Source organism: Podarcis raffonei, chromosome 11 (genome assembly GCF_027172205.1).
Source record: "Podarcis raffonei isolate rPodRaf1 chromosome 11, rPodRaf1.pri, whole genome shotgun sequence".
In the NCBI taxonomy this organism is placed as follows: Eukaryota; Metazoa; Chordata; class Lepidosauria; order Squamata; family Lacertidae; genus Podarcis; species Podarcis raffonei.
This window is the reverse complement of record NC_070612.1, coordinates 27,361,782-27,382,566: the sequence shown is the minus strand read 5'-3', so window position 1 is coordinate 27,382,566 and position 20,785 is coordinate 27,361,782. Positions and strand designations below refer to the sequence as shown.

General features: G+C 40.8%; 1 protein-coding gene across 4 annotated transcripts in view; it reads right to left on the bottom strand.

Moving 5' to 3' along the window:
• Positions 1–2,744: 2,744 nt before the first annotated feature.
• The window catches only part of PIK3R1 (phosphoinositide-3-kinase regulatory subunit 1), a 64,969-nt gene continuing 46,928 nt past the window's right edge, over positions 2,745–20,785 (bottom strand). For 2 of the 4 annotated variants that reach the window (XM_053407705.1, XM_053407706.1), the window contains 9 exons: positions 14,671–14,773; positions 14,029–14,127; positions 13,734–13,914; positions 12,360–12,485; positions 10,601–10,743; positions 10,310–10,486; positions 10,137–10,205; positions 8,310–8,480; positions 2,745–7,191 (listed from right to left, as the gene is read on the bottom strand). In XM_053407705.1, the coding sequence (XP_053263680.1) occupies positions 7,002–7,191; positions 8,310–8,480; positions 10,137–10,205; positions 10,310–10,486; positions 10,601–10,743; positions 12,360–12,485; positions 13,734–13,914; positions 14,029–14,127; positions 14,671–14,773 (1,259 nt within the window). In that variant the 3' untranslated portion in view covers positions 2,745–7,001. Of the gene's footprint in view, positions 7,192–8,309; positions 8,481–10,136; positions 10,206–10,309; positions 10,487–10,600; positions 10,744–12,359; positions 12,486–13,733; positions 13,915–14,028; positions 14,128–14,670; positions 14,774–16,169; positions 16,419–18,438; positions 18,662–20,785 lie in introns of those variants that run through there. The other 2 variants (XM_053407708.1, XM_053407707.1) reach the window with 2 other exon arrangements.

Genomic DNA, 20,785 nt, shown 5'->3' with positions numbered 1-20,785 from the left:
GCCACAGGGGCTGGATTAAACCGACCAGTGGGCCAGATTAGGCCCCCCAAATGGACTTTGAACATGTCTGTAATAGGGAATATTCTTTTAGTGAAACATCTATGCAGGGGTCACCAACCCAGAGATCATGGGCACTAGTTTGCCTGCCAGAACTGCCAATGGCAACCAGTGAAGGATGCAGTAAGTATCCCCTCAAAAATCCCCAGTGCACATGGGAGTGTTAACTCTTCCTGCTCAGTTCCTGTTTGCTCCAGCTTAGCCTCTCCTCCATTGAACATGTCCCCTTGAACATACCCACACTTCATTGGATGCCAGGATTAGATGCCTACCTTACAGAAGTACAAAGAGTTTCTCTCTGTGAGTGAGCAGAGAGGTGGTGGAAGTAAATCTGTCCGCGCCCCCCTGCCCCATTGAAGGGGAGGCGTGTTCCTGTTTCTTTTAAGATGCAGGAACTAAGCTGTGTTATATCACACCTCCACAACAGCCATTTTGTGACTGGTGCCCATCGCACTTTCCTCAAAATTCCAGATGTGCCCACTGGCTCCAAAATATTAGTGAAACTCCCAGCTTATGCACTGCCGTAATGTGCATGACCATTGGCTTGGATAATATAATGTAATCAGGTGTGTACAGTTAGCTAGAAAGTTTCTTCAGCAACTTGTATCTGAAGAACTTTGTTCCTGTGGCCCTCTAGACAAGGATTATCAGTGGACTGAAACCACCTCCAATAGCCTTTTACAATTTTTGATGCTTCAGATGTAACAGGCAGCACCAACACATGGATACACCAAGGACCTTCGCACCTGTTTCCCCCACACTTCTCAGTATCCAAATAGGAAGTCTGAGCTTGCAAATTTCCATGTGGAGCAGCAGCACTTATGTATAACATGGATTCCTCTTCAAAAACAGCAGGCTGATTTGGAACACCAATTGCCCACAGACCTGCTTGTGTGAAAGTGTCTCAAGCCAATTTGTCCAAAGCACAGTGGATGTTGGTGCCCAACAGAATTTTTGGACCAGTATTTGGAAGTGCTGGAACCACAACATTTGATTGAAAACTTGAGGTTTTCAGACTGTGACAGCGACACTCAGTGCTTCCAAACAGCAAAGGCCAACCAAGGTTTTTCAAATGTTCTCTTCCAGCAATTTAACCCTGGCTTAACTTTAACTAAATGTATCAGCAGATACTCTCCATTTCTTACATTCATTAAAGTTCGCTGCTCTTTCCCCCCTTCTACTTCTTCTACCCACTTGAGTCAACTGCTGGGAGCACTTTTTTGTGCCATGTTGAACCCCAGCTCTATTCCCACATAAGACTTGTTTGCATGTCATACTATAGCAGCCTTCCCCAACGTGCTGTTCTCCAGATGTGGTTGGCTTGCAACTGCAATCATGCATGAGCATTGGCTATTCTGAATGAGGATGATGAAAGCTAGGGAACGCTACCTGTAGTGTCCGTCCCTCCCTCAAACAGCTCTCAAGAGGGTGAAACCCTCATTGAACCGGGCCCTGTCATCCATCGCCCTTAGAAGTTTCACAGTGATGAAACTATGGTTGGCCCAGATTAAAAACAATGTCATGCCAAATAAAGAGGGGGCAAAGGGGAATGACAATGACCTGATGCAGAAAACCAATTTGGTCCATAGACCTGAGGTTCCACACCTCTGCCTTAGGCCCTCAAGTAAAGAGAAGTGTGAAAAAGAGGCCAGGACACAGAGAGCCACCAGATATAGGTTTAAATATTTGGGCATGCCCAGTGAGATTTCATAGAACAGCACCGCTCTCACCCCCTGACCTTTAAAGCCCTAAATGGCCTCAGCCCAGCATACCTGAAGGAGCGTCTCCACCGCCATTGTTCTGCCTGGACACTGAGGTCCTTCTGGCGGTTCCCTCGCTGCGAGAAGTCAAGTTACAGGGAACCAGGCAGAGGGCCTTCTCAGTAGTGGCACCTGCCCTGTGGAACGCCCTCCCACCAGATGTCAAGGAAATAAACAACCATCTGACTTTTAGAAGACATCTGAAGGCAGCCATGTTTAGGGAAGTTTTTAATGTTTTTAATATTCTGTTGGAAGCCATCCAGGGGAAACCCAGCCAGATGGGAGGGGTACAATTATTATTATTATTATTATTATTATTATTATTATTATTATTATTATTAAATCTGATTTTGGAAGTCCTTCACGTTTCAAAAGAGAAGCACAAGCCCTGGATGCCACCTAAAGTCTAGAGGGGATACTAATAATCTGTTTTATCCTAAAAGGCATTTGTGTGAATGAAGTTTTATTATAATACAGGCGACTCAACTTATGCGGGGATTATGTTCTGGGGACTGTGCGAAATGTCAAAAACATGTATAGTAAAAATACGTTGGGTTCAATTGCTGGTGGGATTGATAAACCATTTTCCCCAGAACTCTCCCCTGCTCTCTCTCTCTGCCATGCGCATAAAGCTGAGTGCACACAAGTTAAATGTGAATAGGTTGCAAGTTACCTGTACCACATGGAAGGTCATATTATACTCTTACCATCCAAATAAAAAGGAAAGTATGTCCATCTCATGCACTAGGAACTACTAATCTACTGGAGTACCAAGTTGAAATATTTATTTTTCCCTTTATACTTGGGGTCCTTTGGGGAGAAATCATATGCTACCATCCTTTAGACTACCAGCTGATCATCAGAAACCAAGCACACAAGAGAGTCAGCAATGCGACAATGACCTCATTGAGGATTCAACACATAAAGCGCAGTTGCAAAACAATCTTTATTCTGGCTGAAGATCTAGTACAATTTTTTTTTTTAAAGCAACTTAAAAACAGGACAGAGCTCCATCAATTTCAGAAAGCCAGCATCTTTTAAGGAGGTGCATTTACCTTTTAAAGGCAATGTACAAAGTGATCCATTTAGCTTCTTCCTCCCTTACAAAAATTAAAAACAACAAATTTTTTAATGTTTTAAAGACATTTAATAGAACAGAGCTTATTTTTTTTTCCTATGGAGGGAAAAAACCAAGAATAAAAATAGCAGCATGTTGGGCAGCTAATGCAGTCTCATAGGGACAAATGGTAATGTAACTTTTCCTAATTTTGTATCCGGCTCATTTTAAAAGCAGATCTTACAAGATCTGTGGGGTTTCTTTGTGTGTATGGTTTTTTAAAAAACGGAATATTGCATTTTTAACCATGTCCCATGGGAGGCATTTTGCTTGGAACTGCCCATTCTGAAAGCGATCCTGAACAAAAGCCACCTTAGGAATCACTTTCCCAAACAAATACCATGCATAGCAAAAGCACTGTGTTAAAACTAACCAATGTTCTTCTCAATGAAAAACATCAGAATGACCCCCCCTTTCCCCAAAGCATCAAAGCTCATTGTTAATTACATGACAAAGCCACTTTTTCTACATAACAGCTGACACTGAAACATAAGATTTGGCTTGACACATTAAAACAAATTCTAGAAACATGACCTTTTTGCAAGCTTCCTCTGTCTTTGAACCAAGTTGCTGGAATTTGAAATCAGGTGCATCCAGATCATTCACTCTTCCCTAGTCTGAAGGGCAGGAGGAGTGGAGGAGGTTGTGTGTTCCTTTTTCAATAAAAGTTAGAGACGTTGAAATATGCTCAGTTAAGTACCATGATTGAATACAGCAGACTTCTTCTGTTTCTCTTTTATAATAGGAAATAGTGATCTGGACTCAATTTTTCCTCCTTGTAAAAAAAACAAGAAGAAAGCACTCCCCCTTTATACAAACTTCCAATTAACAGCATTTCTCTATTTTATTTGCAATGCATCTTCTGCCAAATGGCACAAAGAATCTCCAGGGCAGCCAACGACACACAAAACGATAAAATCCGAACATTAAAATACACCTCAGAACACCATCCAGCCTGCTCCTTCCAGGTTGTTTGAATAGAGGGAAACTTGGGAGTAAAGTTTCACTTCATGCTGAAAACTGCGGTGAGAATGTGGTCCTTACACACACACACACACACACACACACACACACACACACGTAACATCAGAGACAGCAAACCTAAGCCTCAAGTTAAGGAATCCATAACTTGTTTTGTCTGTAGTAGCTGTATTCATTTTAGGTGCACCGGGATATAAACAGGACAGTTCATATTCTAGAAACCCAGTTTAATTATCTTTGTAGCTCGGAAGTTTGGTTCTGTCTCTCTGCATCCTAAACCAGAGAGGGAGAGGCAATGCACAGAGGCAGAGTTTTGCATGTGCATCCACTGCTAGCTTGGGGACCACAAACTAAAAAGGGTATTGCTATGCAGTTTCCAAGGCTGAGACACTGTATCCAGCTCCAAAAGCTGCACGTGTGGTTTCCCAGAACAAGATTGGCAACAGTGCACAGCAAATACTGTCAAACTGAGCAGTGCCGATCATTGGGGTGGCTAGTTTGGGTGGTGTGAGGACTGAATCCAGACGTCACCTTTCTTTGCCCCCATGGACCTACGCTTAGCCTTCTCTTCCCTCTAAACAGGTGATCAGAACTCACAGCGCCACCTCTCCGTTTGACAATACGTCAGGCGCAGCCAACCTACAGATGCACAACTATCTCTGTCAAAGTGCATTCGGGTCATATTACAATAGCAAACTACTTGCTATTCAGTGACCAGTCGTAATTTGCCTTCCAAGAACTATCACTGGAGCAAAATGCATGTGTTTCCTCCCCGCTACCGTTGAGTGGAGAAGAATAAAGGAACTGATTAAAATTGGTATAGTTCTTGTTGATCAATGCTCCTTGAGATGAAATGTGACACTCAGCCCACTTCCACCTGAGTAAACTTGGGAGTAATTCCATTGACTCTCATGAGACTACTCCAGTGAAAGCGGATTTAAGCTTGCAGGGGCAGCCCAAACTCCCACCAAAGCCTTCTTCAAGGTTGGCAAAGCCCCAGCTGGTTTTAAAGGGGATTTGAACCGAACCCTGAAGTTTTCTGAAACACACTGCATTCCTCAGAAAAGCAAAGCCAACGAGTGATAAAAAACTACTCACAGCATCAAATATAAAGATACTAGGGAAAAAAAAGGACTGAGGGAACAAAGCTAATTTATTCATAGTGTTACCAAACAAGAAAGATAGATCTGCAAGGAGTCCGTAGTGCTTTGTTTTAAAAAGCACTGATTACCTAATGGGTCAAAACCATAAAAAGTTCCACAATATCTATTTTCTTTTCGCTTATTCACTAAAACAAAATAAAAAAAAGACTTCCAGAGTTCCTTAACACTAATCTGTAAAACAGAAAACGCAACTATGATTTTTAAAGTTTTGCTCAAAAAATGCAGAATTTGGTTAGATACTAGAACAATGAGGTTTTATGTTTCTTTCATTACTTTTAATCCATTGGTACCTGATTTGTTTGCCTAATCAGATGACTGTATTTGTTTTTTGTTTTACTCCATAGAGATATGAAAGTAATAAAAGATTAATTGTGGGAAATATGTGTCACAGAACCGGGGCTTCCTAAAATTATCCTAATTATACTCTGTTATTCACAAAAATATGAAATATGGAAGCCAAATGCACACATGGTTGAAAAACCACCCACCAAAAACAATTTTCCCATACGATATGGAAAATATATTGATGAAGCGTCTAGAATGGTTGGTCAAAATTTCACATGTCAATCAACAGGATTAAATCTGATTTAACTACCCTAGTAGCCAATGTTTTCTGACTGTTTTTCTGCAGCATTCAAAACAAGATGGACATTTGTCTTCATTCAAATACAAACAGAACCAGCACAGAAATCTAAAACTCTCCCAATAAAATATATTGGGATTCCATAATCTGAAGGTATTTCTCAAACAATATTGTTGGACTCAGTGATACTTTGCAATGTTCATATATTCTTTTATTGAATAAAGCAGCTTTGAAGCTTATCAGGCACTGCCCAACAAAATATTTAGTCAAGAAGGAAATCTTGAATTTTAACCTTGAGCTAGCAGCCCAATTCTCTATACAAAGTGAGGCGGGGGGTGGGACCCTGTTAAAATAGTTCATAGTTTTAATTCTGAAACCACCTTTTACTGACATCCTGCACATTACTTTTTAAAAATGGCCGAGGAAATAATGAACGAACTGAAAAATAACACCAAAATATGTATTAAGGGAACATTCTGAGATGACAAAAAGAAAAGAAAAAAGCTTATCCTCTAGTTACACTTGAACAAATACAGCCTATAGAAAATGAAGTATTGCATAGCAGTGTAAGGATTTAGCTTTCGGTGAAACAAATAGTGAACAGAATGAGTTTGGTATTGACAGTATCCATCTAAGATATTTAGTCATCCGGAACTATGTACATATTATATATACTGTATGCCATAAAAGTCCAGTTTTATTCAGTCTTAAATATCTTCTTAAAACAGGAATTTAAATGTCTAAACAAAAACACTTCCTGGCACTTATGTTACCCACGTCTGTTTTAAAGTGTCTTCTAAAGTGTCCCTTAAAACATGAAAGTGCCGCTCTGCTACATATCATTCGCCAGAAAACCAGCAATCCACAAAACTGGCAATCCGCATCCTCTGTGCGCAACCACATCACCCAAGTCGCAACGGAGAAATTCTGACGCCACTTTACACAGCCCCTGCTGCACTTTGGAGTCTTCAGAGTTCCAACATTTGAGCTCTTAAAGCTTCGACGAGGTGGTCAGCAAGCACCATGGTTAAAGGCCTCTATGTCCCTGCAGGGAGACAGGTATAGCACTTCTCTTTTGATGTGTTTTGCCTTCTGCTTAGTTTTTTTTTCCTCTAAAAAAGAAAGCACTTTAGATTAGAAATGTGTGTTCGCAGCTCTTAAAACTGCATTCTCTCCCACTGCGGTTGCGAAGAAAGCTTCAGTCCCATCTGAAGACAGATGGCTTTGACACTTTAGCTCCAACTCAAGAGCATTCTCTACCCAGAGGCCTCAAGATTGTTGAATGATCTTTGTGGGTGTTTTAATAGAAAGAGACAAACCCCAGAGTATTATTAACATCTTCATCGCCTCTGCTGTGCATATACTGGATAGGCTAGTGTGACATTGAGAGAGTCATTGTGTTGCACTAGCGATGTGTGTTGATAATGTAGCACCAGTTCTTTCAGCGAGTTGTACAAGTTATATGGCTCTGCAAATCCAAACCCAGTAGGCGTTTCGTTGATAACACAATGCTTCACTTCACCATCCACACTAAAAGAAGAGAGAAAGATTTTTTTTAGGTACATCCTTCTTATTTTAAGTTATCCTTAAAATGAGAAAATAAAAAAATCCTTTGTTCCATTATTACTATATAACCTAAAATTACTCCCACTGCTCCACTCGCCTTTAACTAATAATATTTTTTCATTTTGTGGCTCCACATACAGATAACCTAAAGTTCCCTGTTTCTCTGAAATAATTTCAACATCTCTCAGAATATTTCTTGAACTTTGGCTGCAATCCTATACATACACCCCTGGAAGTCCCACTGAATTCAACGGAGCTTACCTCAAAGTAAACATGTATAGGATGACACTATTATTCAAAAACATTTCGTATCACTGAATAAAGTTTGAACATTTTTACTTTAATTCATGTTCAAGTCATTAATTGCACATCTTTATGTCAACAACCAGCCTTCACTCAGAAGTGAAGTTAGGCCTAAAAGTGCAGAACATATTGGGTTGGCAGAGTGAGCATTTAAAAAACATGGCTACTCAAGGAAACAAGTATGGGATTGTGAGGGGAGCACGGCCAAGCAAATTACACTGGCTGTTGGGGTCTTCTCCACCAGCAGAGCAGATAAGCATATAACTAAGAGAGATTAGGCAGGGAGGAGAGCACATAGGTGCGTACAAATGACCCACAAATGTTGGTAACTGATAATATTAAAATGTTAAGATTCAGGACAATATCCTCATAGAATTGGAAGGGATCATGAGGTTCAGGAACTGTTTTCCCAACAAGGGGCTCAAACCCACAACCCTGAGAGTAAGAGTCTCATGCTCTACCAACTGAGCTATCCCAGATACCTCAAACGTTATTAGTCAGATTCAAATGCGAGTCCCGCTAGAACAGCGAGGGTTCCCCTTCTCTCCTTCCTCCTGCCCAATTGGCTCTGGAGAGGTTGGGAGATCCCCCCCGAAAGCACACAGGGGTAGGAGAGTTTGTTCCATCTGGCAAGAAGTCATTGCTTTTGCTGACAGAACAATTGTAAGAGTGTGATGCTGAATTCCGCCCAATGTTGCAAGATGGATAATTTTTAATGGAATTGAGGATGTTACATGTCCCACTGCTTTAGAAGTAGGGTAAAACATTTGGATACATACACAACGGAGCACGCAGAGCAACCCGGCTTGCTACTTTCCCGAATAAGGAATGTGCCATCCCTTTTCCCACGCAGCAAATTTTCTGCTTGGCCTCTGTTGATATTTCCTACATTCCATGTTCGTTCATCATGATGAGGCAAATCCTCATCATCTTCCACCATAGAATATTGCCTATTGGGAGGAGAAGCAACATGTAATAGTTAAGAACCAGATGAAATTAACTTTTAATATATTTATTACACTTCCACCCAAATTATTTAATTCAGGACTTCAAACGTTGGCCCCATCAGCATTCTCAAATACAGTGGTACCTCTAGTTACGGACTTGATCCGTTCTGGGTTGCCGTTCGCACCCTGAAAAGTCTGCAACTAGAGCGCTGCTTCTGCACATGTGTGCGGCGCGATAGAGCATTTCTACACATGGGCGAGATGCACAGAGCGCTTATGCGCATGCAGTGAAACCCGGAAATATACACTTCTGGGTTTGCTGCGTTCGTATCCTGAAAAAATGCAACCGGAGACTGATGTAACAAGAGGTGCGACTGTACATGAGGGCATGATTCAGGCTTTGATGAGAAAAAATTGATTTCCTAATCATCATGACTATCTTCCAAATATTGTAAGACACAAACTACAGAATTGTTTTCCTGAGTCTACAGGATGTACAAATTGCTGCCTACAACTTTTGCCATGTGGCAACAAAATGAGATCAAGAGGATTCTTGTCAGCTTCACATTTTGGTAACAACCCAGTTATTATTATTTTTTAACAGGTTGGATCCAGACTGCCTTCCATGGGTGGAAAGTCTCCTTCCAACTGTCTAGATCAATGTGAGAAATGCCAAGGAGGCTGCGTGGCGGAAGGTGGAGTGAACAGGTAAGCCATCTCCCTTCCCTCACCAGTGAGAATGGAGCCTGGACCTAAGCCAACATGACTGAGAAGTTCTCAAGTACTGCCATCACTAATGGTGCTGCCCTGCTGTCAGCACAAAACAGTTCAACATGAGCCAGCTTTGGGTCCGCTAAGATGGCTCTAGTTTTCAAACGAGACTATGCATTCACCCAAAACACAGATTGCGATCCATAATCACAAATGTGTCTTATAAATAAAGCAGAACAAGCCCTAGATTAATGCAGAGTGTTCCCGCTAACAGGGAGTAAAAAAAAACCCCACTGCTTCTCCCCCAATCTCACCTTGGTGTTATTTAAAAGCATTCCTCTATGAATTTAGAATGTGCCTTGTTTTGCTGGTTTACTGAAAACACATTCTGGAATGCTCAGGAGCAGCATAGCAAATACCTTTCCAAAAGAGCTAGCACCCAAAGTTTGTTGAAACCCTGTTGCCTTCACATTTACTTGCTCCAAACATCTAAGGCTTCAGCAGCTGCTGCAAAATCACTATTGTGGGTTCAATAGTAATAGTAATATAATGTGGTTGCAATTGTCATAGTAAACTAAGAGCTTCTCTTTATTGAAAAGAACAGGAGGTGCCACAGACCTCTGTGTAGATAGAAAACTAGATGAAAGGTCGACTATCTCCTCTACTTTCCTAGGATTAAGATGGACAAAAGGATAACCACCTTGTGGTATCAAGGCTGTGGGAGAATCAGACGCCTTAGCCTCTTTTACAAAATATGAAATTGCTAAGGATTCAACTCTTAGCTCTCCACTAGCCCATAAAGTAAAATTGAATCCCAAGCTAGCCTTCTTGAAGAGACCAAGTATCACAGTCCCTACACTACAAGATTCACATTCCATCAATGAAAATGTATAGAGCCATCATTTAACTGGCGTAATACAAATGCTCAAAAAGACTATGGATGCTTACTCTTCTGTATTTTCATTGCCAAGCCATTCATTCAGTTTCTTTTGCCGAACTCCCTTCTGAGTCAGCCACCTGAAAAGTAAATTTGAAGGCATAGTTAGTGATGGAAATATGCATTAAAAATGGACTCAATTGAAGTAGTACACTTAAAAATCTGGCAACTCATAGGCACTTACATCAAGTACTGATCTCTGGTCTTTCTGAGCTGTATAAGGTCTGGTTTAATGCTGTTCATGCGTTTGTCTATCTCCCTGTATTCAGCAGCTTGCTTCTTCAAATCTTCTTCCAGTCTATGCCGACTGTCCACAATTTCACTGATTCGAGATTTCAGCTTTTCATAGTTGTGCATTATTCTGGAGGGGAAAATTAGGCATGTTAGATTCTAGATAGATTCTTAACGCACTGCTCAGGCTTGCAGTTTCTTTAGAGCACTTTAAATATAAAAATCTTAAGACACTGCTACCAACCTTTGTATTTCTTTCTCATTTCCTTCCCGTTTGAACTTTTCAATATATTCTTTGCTGTATCTTTCCTGTGTTTGGCACTGCTCTTCAAATATTTTTATGGTTTCATTAAATGCTTCAATAGCAGTTCTTTTCATTTGAATTTCCTAGAGGGGAGAAAAGCTGCAAATTCAGTTTCTGCAAAACTCAGAAAGGGGCTGGATGTTCTATACCTGAAACACATTTGTGATTGGGTTTTTTTTTTAATGCCAGTAAAGTAGCAAGGGTGGTTGCCTGCATGTCTTTCTTTCTGATGCCTGAAAAATCAACTTTGATTGGAGAGCACAGGAAGTTGCCGTGTATTGAAATCAGACCAGTGGTCCAGCAAGCTGTGTACTGTCTGCTCTAACTGGCAGTGGATCTCCACAATTTCATAGAGGAGTCTTTTCCAGCCTTACCTGAGGATGCTAGCGAGTAAACCTAGGACCTGCTGCATGCAAAGGATGTATGTGCTCTACTAATGAGCTACCACCCTGCCTTGGCTGAGATCCAAGGAGCCAAACAACTAGTTCTATGTGCCCAAGGGTGCAATGGGCTGGTGTGCGTTTTTGAACAGCAGCCTTGCCCCTCAACCCACTACCACCACCACCACATGGCAAACTAAGTTGCAGGGGCATTTGAAAGCAGGTGTTCAAAGAGAAAAGGTCAAAACTTCTGCAGGGCACATCTAAAGTAGTTCTATCAATCCCATCATTTGTTCACTGCATTTTTGTAGGTTTACAGCAAAGGTAATAAAGACATTTATATATCTATATACTATGGGCTGGATGTGTACTAAGTTAGTTGTGTTTTGTTCCTAACTGTAGGTCTGCTGATTTCAATAGGAACTTAGTTCAACTTCCAGGCTGGATCCAGCCCAATATATACTCAGCATCACCACTATTTTCAATTGTAGGAACACTTTACTTTAATATTGAGTTCGTCTGAGCAATTGGTTAGCTTTCCTGGTTTTATTTTGGCTATAATAAACGCTAAAACCAATGGTTTACTAGTGACAGTACCATAAAGCATTAAGTCCAGTCTAGACACTGTTCCTGACTCCAGTGGCTAAGTTGAAGTCCTTCAAGAGTACTAACAGTACAGTGTTCATATACCTGTGCAACTATGTTATTCTGATAAGAAATAGAGCATCATTATTTAAAACATATTTCTTGCTGGGGAAGTCATTATTATCACGAATATAAGCATTAGTCCGAAACCAGGTATAGTAAAATTACAAGTGAGTTGTATGTGCAGACATAAAACACAAAACTATAGTGTTACTATAACCCAGAAATAATATTTTTTTAAAAGGCATATCCAAATCTTTAAGAAGTAGAAGATTCCTCCCATATCAACAGAGCGGTTTACTCACACTAGTAAAATCTAGTCTCTGTATAGATAATGTCAACTTTCCTGCTGGGCCCAGCTGTCTTATTCAAACAGCATATAATCTTTACTGTAAAATTTATTAATTAATAGTGTGCTAGTGCCCCTGGATGTGACCAGACAAGAAGCACAGTGGCCAAGCAAATGAGGAGTGAAACAACGGCAAGCTGCTCCACTATTCAAACCATACACTTTTCGTCCTTTCAAAACATATACTCAAAGGTCATCGTAGCACATTTACAAATGTCAAGAAGATTTAACCTCAGAATGCTCCTGCTATAGTTCCTACTGAAGGCCCCGCTGTGGCAGAGTGCTTTATAGACTGAGTTCATGGTAGACATTCCACACTACTCACCTGAGATGTTCTTGTGTAGTCTTCATAGAGTCTGTCATACTCTCTGTTCTTCTCTTGGAATTGGATATTATATTCATGCAATTTCTTCCCAACTGCTTCAATGCTATCCTCTTTAACCACTTGATCCTGGAAAGACAAGCACATGGAGATACATGTCCAATGAAGACCAGGCTTCTTACATATTCATGTTTCGCACAATGCAATGGGTTGGGTCTAGAGACAGGCATGTATAATGCAGCAGCCCCCCTCATCACCGGTAATCAGCCAAGAAATTTTGACTGAATGAACGTCCATGGATTCTGCACATGACAGAATGCATTGCTTACAATGCTGGCACCGAAAACAGATGTATACCCCATGCATTTTATTGTGGAATGAGCTTATGTGTTTATTAAATGCAACGGCTCGTTCTTCTTGCTTACAAGAAAAAGCTTGTGTCGTGATTAGCCTATTAGTCCAAGATGTTTCTTTTGCTTATGCCACTTACGGAGCTCCTGAAATGTGCACCACTATTCAAATCAGCAACTTTTCGTTTTAATAGATTTATAAACCACTCACATTACAAAAATACCAAAAGTTGTGTAGAGAAAACAAAAAATAAGTAAAAATATATACAAAAACAACAGCAGATGGCAACACTGTAGCAACAGCAGTATTCTGCACCATTATTAGAACTTCTGGACCAAACTCAAGAGCAACCCACATCTAGTGCATTGCAGCACTCATTGAGGTTACTAGTACATGGACTGCTGTGGCCAGATTGTACCTGCCCAGTAACATTCACAGCTGGTAGAAGCCACGTGTAGCCACTGATACCATCTGAGCATCTAATGACAAGGTTGTATCACTGTGTAGCCCCAGACCATGAACTCGCTCCTTCAAAGGGTGTGTGACCCCACTCAGAACAGGCCAATGGCCATTTTCCCAGACCCGGGAATGCCCACCCACAGGGTATCTCTCCTTCCAGGATCCAGTCTCAGTCTTGGTCATTTCCAGCCTACCACTGCATCCAGATGCACACCCAAGACTTGCAGATCCACTTATAAATGAGACAGTTATTTAGATAACAGTGCACATTCCAGAAGAGGAGCCGTGTTAGTCTGTACTAGCAAAACACCCCATGGCAACTTAGACAAACAGATTTAGTGGGCATGAGCTTTTCCTTGTAGGCGAAAACCTACTCTTGAATCTGACGAGGTTAACATGGGTTAGGGTCAGTGAGCACTTAAATGTTACGTTAAACAGTAACCATGCCCCCATCCCCACCCCAATTCCTATCCTTCACAGATACACATACGTTCTTTTTGTTAGAAGACAATCTTACAATATTTTTGTACTTAAGCAGAAGAGGAGATGAAAATCTTTTTTTTTTACCTGTTGATACTTGGATACCGGGTAAAGCAATTTAACATCCAGCTTTGGATTATACTGGGCTAAAGACTCGTTCCGGTAGTGGTTTATTAGCTCAACAACGGAATTGAACGTTAATGGATCCGAAAAGCCGTATTTCCCATCTCGGTGAAATATTTTGATTAATTTATTATTTCCTCCCTTCCTGTAAATAAAATTTAATGGGGAAAGTCAGTCATCTTCATGAGGAAAATGTTTCTTAAATCCAGCCATGTAAAATGCACTTCAGTAAATATTATGATGATGCAACAATATTTACCTTAGTGTAAGCGTATAGTCCCCATGCATTTTGGTGGAGGCATCTCGTACCAAGAAGGTGCCATCAGCTGTATCACGAAGCTTCTCATTCACTTCTTCCCTGTGATGGGACCAAAGCAACATCTGGTTTAGCTTCTAAAAATACTAGCCTTTCACTACTAACGTATTTTCTCCCTTTTTCTTTTTTATTCAGCACAGTCAAAGTATGAGGAAGTTTTCATATGAAAACCTGCCAAGTTCTGTTATTCTATGAACTGACTTCCCACTTGTTCCAAGAAGTTTATAGCAAGAGAGCTCAGTAATAGACTACTTTCTCCTGTATGTACAAAAATGTGAACTGCTAGCAATTGTATTCTTATTCTTTGGTATGAATTTCAGAGAGCTTTAGATGTAAAAACAAACGTTGGTGCTCTTGATACGTTTGCAAAACAGTTATTTCCTGTTGTAAGTAACCAACAGAGAAATGTTTAACAGAATATAGCTCTGGCATGTTTTGTACTTCTGGTTTGCAAATATATACTTTTTAACTCTTTAAAAGCACTGCAAACAAAACCTGTGCTTCAATGTTTTAAACATTTCCTATCAAATAGAGAATGTGCTAAAAATGTGCATATATAATTAGCAAGATAAAAGGTGTCCTTACCTTGAGATATCTCCCCAGTACCATTCAGCATCTTGCAGAGACATGTTGTTGTTCATACCGTTATTTGCTACAGTATTAGGCTTTGGAGGTTTGGGAGGCAGTGCTGCAAATGAAAACAATAATACATATATATTTATACTGCCTGCTATGTACAGGTAGGTTACGTTCTAAAATGACAATCAACTTAAATCCATTGAGGAGAAGAAAATTATTTCAGCTCTGATTTATTTGTTTTTAATCAGCACTGCTTTTGAAACTTCTCCCTCTCCTGCCAAGAAACAAGCTTAATTCCTCTAGTAAGCATTTATAATTTCAACACAATCCTATGCATCTGCTTAAATGTAAGCCCCACTGCATTCAACATGGTTTCCTCTAGATAAGTGTGCATATGATTGCAGCCTTGGTTACCTAAAAGTCCTGTGCTCTCAGCCAAGGAGAGCTCCTCCCCCACTCCCATCGTAGCACAAATTGCAATTTGGACTTGGAAAGATATAAACTGAAGTTTTGCACCTCATTTCCCACCCCTTGTTTTCACATCTTTCTATCATTTGATGTATTAAAATTATGCTACACTCCACACACACGCTTACAGACACATACTGATTTAATCATCCAAGAGGAATTACGTTGCTTTCTAGATTCGACACCGCTGTGGCTAATAACAACTGGAAAATTACACAGCACTGCTATAGGGAAAGAATTGGGTTTCTCTGATCCTGCCAAAATACACTTTAAGGAGTCCATCTGTGACCCAAATATCCCTGGTTCTAATCTTAGCATTCTATAGGATAAAACTGCTCCAAACGGCAATACTGATTTTTCAAAAACCCACAGTCCTGTTTCTCAATGTCAAACCTGCATGCAGACACCAGTGGGTGCCAGAGAAGATACTGCAGGATTTCTGGCTTACCAGCTAAAAATGGGGGTGGGGGTGGGGAATCAGGACTAAATAAAAATTAAATCAAGTTATTTACGTTAACGGAAACTCCAATCTCATTTATCTACAACAATGCATGTGGGAAAGATGCACATCAAAATGAATGCTGTATTTTCAAAGGTTTAATGCAGCCCATTGATCTTCCTATCCTGTGCTAAATGAAAGTAGAAATGGTGACACCTAACATTTAATAACAGTGCCCAATAATTTAAAACGCCGTCATTGTTTTGAGGAAAAAAGCAGCTTTTTACAACATTTTCTGCCTGACATCAAGACACACAAAGCAGGGCTATTTTTACTGTACAGTATAACAAACAGACCTACAGGTGAGAGGAAAAAACTAAAAACAGAAATCACATGACAATTACAGTTTCATTAAGCAAGTCAAAGAGAATTCTGAACAATAACCCTTGCTGTCTTCTTTCCCCCCCATGCACTAAAGATAATTTAATTCAGCAACTTAACAGCAGCAAGTTAACCCCCAAATCCCAGTTCTGCTCTGAGAGCAGCTTTTGTGGCATCCAGAATATGCCAGCCTCCGACAATAATGCTGCAACGTTACCTGGTGGGTCCATTTCTATGTAAAACATCAAATCCGTGCCACAATTTATATCTGTCCTAGGATAGTCTATGTCCAGTTCTTCCATGTTCCAGACAGTGTTGTACATTTGTACGAGTTTCAGCGAGTAAGCTCACTTAGAAGGAAACAGTCGGGATCTCTTTGTAATGGTGTCTTGGAATTCATTTTAAAACCTATAAGGGGCTGCACTGTAACCTATTACATCATAATCCCCAGCCAATCATGTCAAAAATAATGTCACTGGACCACTCCTGTTTCATTCCTCCCCCCCACTCTTATTCCTTGTTAATCTTATAACAATTGTCATTTCAGAAAGAATGGACACTTCACAGAATTGTGATCGGCACCTGATTGTATTTATAAAGACGACTGAACATGTTCTCAGTTTACACTGATTCCACCCCCACCCCCCCTTTAATCTTTTCTGTCGGCTGCTTGGTACATTCCACTGCTGGCAGGTTGACAAAAGGCTGATAGCAGCAGCAGGAAGCGTTTTCCTTCAATACAGTAGATTTCTTGGTGCACAGAGAGATCACATCTCTGCCCCAGCTTTCTGTTCTCTAGCAGGGTTTACGACTGACTGCAATCCTTCCATGCACATTTTGACTCTACTACGGGTGCGCTTTTTAAATAAAAGCCTGACAAGAGGAAAGTTCGGAAGCTCCAGATATATTATCAAGTGCCCATTTTGCACAAGTCTGGGTACCAACTGCTTCTTTAAAACACAAGGTCCTGTACTAATAACATGCCACCTTCAAGAAATGCCCTTTTTCAGGAAAGCTGGCAAATGCAATTGTCTAATTCTTCACAAAACGTAGAAACTCAGAATCTATCTTTGCTGTTTTGAGTTCCAACCAGTCTTTTTTTAAAAAAAGATAAACAGTGGTAGAAGTTTACACTGCTATGAGCAAAACCAAACAACTTCCTGTTAATTAAATCAAGCCCACCATCGTTAAATGCTTAGCAAAATACAACAGAATATATCAGGATGCCTAGTTCATACTGCTTCTTTTGACCTGCTGCCATCAGGGCATTTGCCATTTTGGCAATTCCTGAAGAGCAAAAATTCTTGGTCAGCCTTCTCTGCTTTAGACTGGATATTTTCTCAGGTCTCTTCCTCCAGGCTCTCTCCCAGCTAAAGCGACCTATTATTTCTTTAAAAGGTGATTTCTTACTCAGCATCAGAAAAAAAAAATCCTTAAAGAAGTCACCAAGCAGACAGATTCCAATATTTTACACATTTATCACCACAGAAAGCCAGACGTGGAAAATATTTAACTCATTAGTACTACTGTTGCCTTACCAATTCTTATACCGGAACTCTAGGTGATGTGCATTGCAGAACACCACAAATGAAAGCCAACTCACATCTTCTAAGCACTGCACATGCAAATGAACTCTTGACCATTTTTATCCTTCAAGACAAGTACTAGCATGTAAGGACATGGCTGCAGCACCAACAGCAGCAAAAGCATGCACACACTCGTTGCCCTGCAACAGCCATGCTTAAACCCATCCCACAGTAGCCTCCCCCTCCTCTACAACCCTTTAGGTGGACATGCTCCAGAGATTCCTTCCATTTGCCTCATGTAACAGGACACTTCAGACAGTCCCAGACACAAGTCCAAACATTGAACTTGAGGGTTTAGCCCACCTGCTATCCAAACAGCTCTGTTGCCAAGGTACATTTCTTAAATTAGGTTCTGAAAGACGAAAGAGCACACATAGCTAGCTCCCGTAGCCCAACGAGGCAGTCGCTGTCATTTTTATTTGTTTGCCCCCCTCAAATCGCTTTTAACAGCAAAAGTGGGAAGAATAAGTACACTCCCTCACCAAAAGTTTTACTACTGGCTAAACTCCGGAACAGCCACACTTATATGATCAGGTTACTGCTTGACCCAAACTAGTCTAGCTTGCTGTGACACGATGTGGAAAACCAGAACAGGCAAGACACTGACAGACAGGTGATTTTCCACTGTTCCAGCAGATAACTGAACAGGTGTCAAGTTTCACTCAAATCACATTTTAACTATGAAAGCTTGCTGATTAGTCTAATGATCATATATAGCAAAAGTATGCATATACAATGCATATATGCATGCATTTATATATACACATACACACACATAATATATACGATCACATGCATTTCATTTAAAGATTGTGTGTGTGTGTGTGTATATATATATATATATATATATATATATACACAGAGAGAGAGAGAGAGAGAGAATGAGAGTGAGTCACTTACTTTGTATACTGTGCATGGCACTTGGTCACCCTTGTATTTGACAACCTGAAAATGCCAGATTGTAGATGGCCTCTGCCCAGCTCCACAGAATTTACATGTACCAATATATTTCAAGAAAATAAACTATCCTTGGAACCGAAGGCAACAAGAATCAAGTGTCTCCAAAAGTGTCTTCTAGCTCCTTAATTCCAGAAGAAAAAGCAGCAACGTGCAAAATAATAATAATAAAAAAAAAACTCCAAGTCCTCTTACGCTTTAGAAAGAATTGACTTCTTGTGGGCTCTCTCAGACTATCTGCTCACCTCTATTTCATCACTGATTTTAGTAGTTAAAAAAAAAAAAAGGTCCTCTGTAGCTTGCACGTCTCTCTGAGATAAAGATCTCAGTTTCATGATTAACTTGGGCAGGTTCAAATATTTGCTGAGCAAGAGATTTCAGGCGGGTGGGGGGGGGAGGGGAGGCAGAGTCAAAGTCAGAGTTGTCATCGGCTAACAAGTGGCCAATGCAAGACTAACCCAGTCTCATTTTAGCCAAGTAAATGAGAAGACCATTGTAAGTGGCCTTAAAATAGTCTCTGTAGCTGGCTGCTGCATGCAGAAGTGAAGTACATGACTGTCAAGAAAAGCATTATGAACAGCCAAACACAGGAAGTGGCTAAGCTGGGGAGGGGAGGGGGGGGGAGAAAAACAGAATGAAAGCCTTCCTTGTAAAGTTCTGCGTCTCTGAGAGCCCACAAGCGCAGAAGAAGCTTGTTAGCATTCACTGCATCACCTTCCACACACTTTCACCGGACCACAACGACAGGTGGTGTTTGAAGACCCATAAAATGAAGCCCCACACTGCTGAGTCAAATTAAAATCAACTTGAAGTCCCCAGTCCCTCCCTGAACGCCCGCTAGCTTCAACCTGGGTACATCGACAGCCGCAGAGCTTTCAAGTTACATGAGTTTAAACTTGAAACTCAGCCCCTCTGTTTGCTTGCATTGCCTGCTTATATCAATCAATCAATCAATCAATCACTCAATCAATCAAATCAGGATTTATTAGTCAACTGACCATAATAACTTATACGTATACTTTGGCAACTTTTGGCATCTCGGGTACCAACTGGTATTCTCAATCTTTGTTGGCCTGGGATCAAACTGCATTAAAAGTCCTGAATTTGGGCAGAAACATATTTTGGGAGATTTTACTTTCTTATGAGCTTCACATCTCCTTGCCTTTGACTACATAAATAAAAATGTTATACAACCACAAAGGAAATAAGCTTCTGATTCATTTAATGGGGAACAGAAAATTAATTGGGGGGGGAGGGAGACATCTCCGCTGTCCCGGGGGCTTTTAAAATGCTGGGGGTCGGCAGCGAAGGCTTCGTTGCCGCCCGCCAGCATTTTAAGATCGCCCGGGACAGCGGAGAAGTCTCCGCTGTCCCGGGAAGGCAGGCGGGGGGGAGCAAAGACTTTTGGCCCCCTACCGGCCTTCAGAAGAGGTCCAGGACCTCTTCTGAAGGCCGGCAGTGGGCGAAAGTCTTTGCTCCCGACCGCCAGCATTTTAAAAGAGGTCCCTGGAGATTTCCCTATGGGCTTTCTTCTTGCGAAGCAAGCCCATAGGGAAATTCGTCTGGCGAAGCACCTGGAAAAACGGAAAACTCTTTCTTCTTGCGAGTTTTCCGTCTTGCGAGGCATTCGTCTTGTGGGGTACCATTGTAGGAGTATCTGATATTTAATTTGGGCTTGATTTAGTTCTTCCCCTATAGATGGCACCAAAAACACAGAACTCAGTGTGTGGAGCTAATCCGTTCATGCGTGTGCAAGGCTGCATGCAAAAAGCAAAAGAGAGGGGCAGGATTGTGCATTGTGACTGCAATTTGATTTATTCTCTTCCATAAAAACCAGAATTTTACCACATCTTGCATAATTTGGTTACTTGTTTGATGGTGCTTGAAAGACTGGATTCACAAAGCATCTAAAAGCAGAGGTTGAATACAAACCCAACTTCCAACTGCAATATTTGTCTGTGTTACTTAGTTGGCTTACACTAAGGAAATCACTGGTGTCTGTATCCCCCCCCCCAAAACATACAAAATAAGAAGCACTGACAAAGTATGGGAATCACAATTCAGCAAGGTATTTTATTCGTTTAAAATTATGTGAGCCTTGCTTATTATTAGCTTAGTAGGGGAGCCCTCTGCTGGACAAACATCAGAATGTAGACTGGCTTAAAGTGACAGTAAGGGATGCCAAGAGCAGGGGGATAGAGTTAAAATTATGTTTTTAAAGCCAAATCACTTAGACTCAATAATTTTCCCTAAGCACAGGTGAGTTGTGATAAAGGATTATACTGAAATC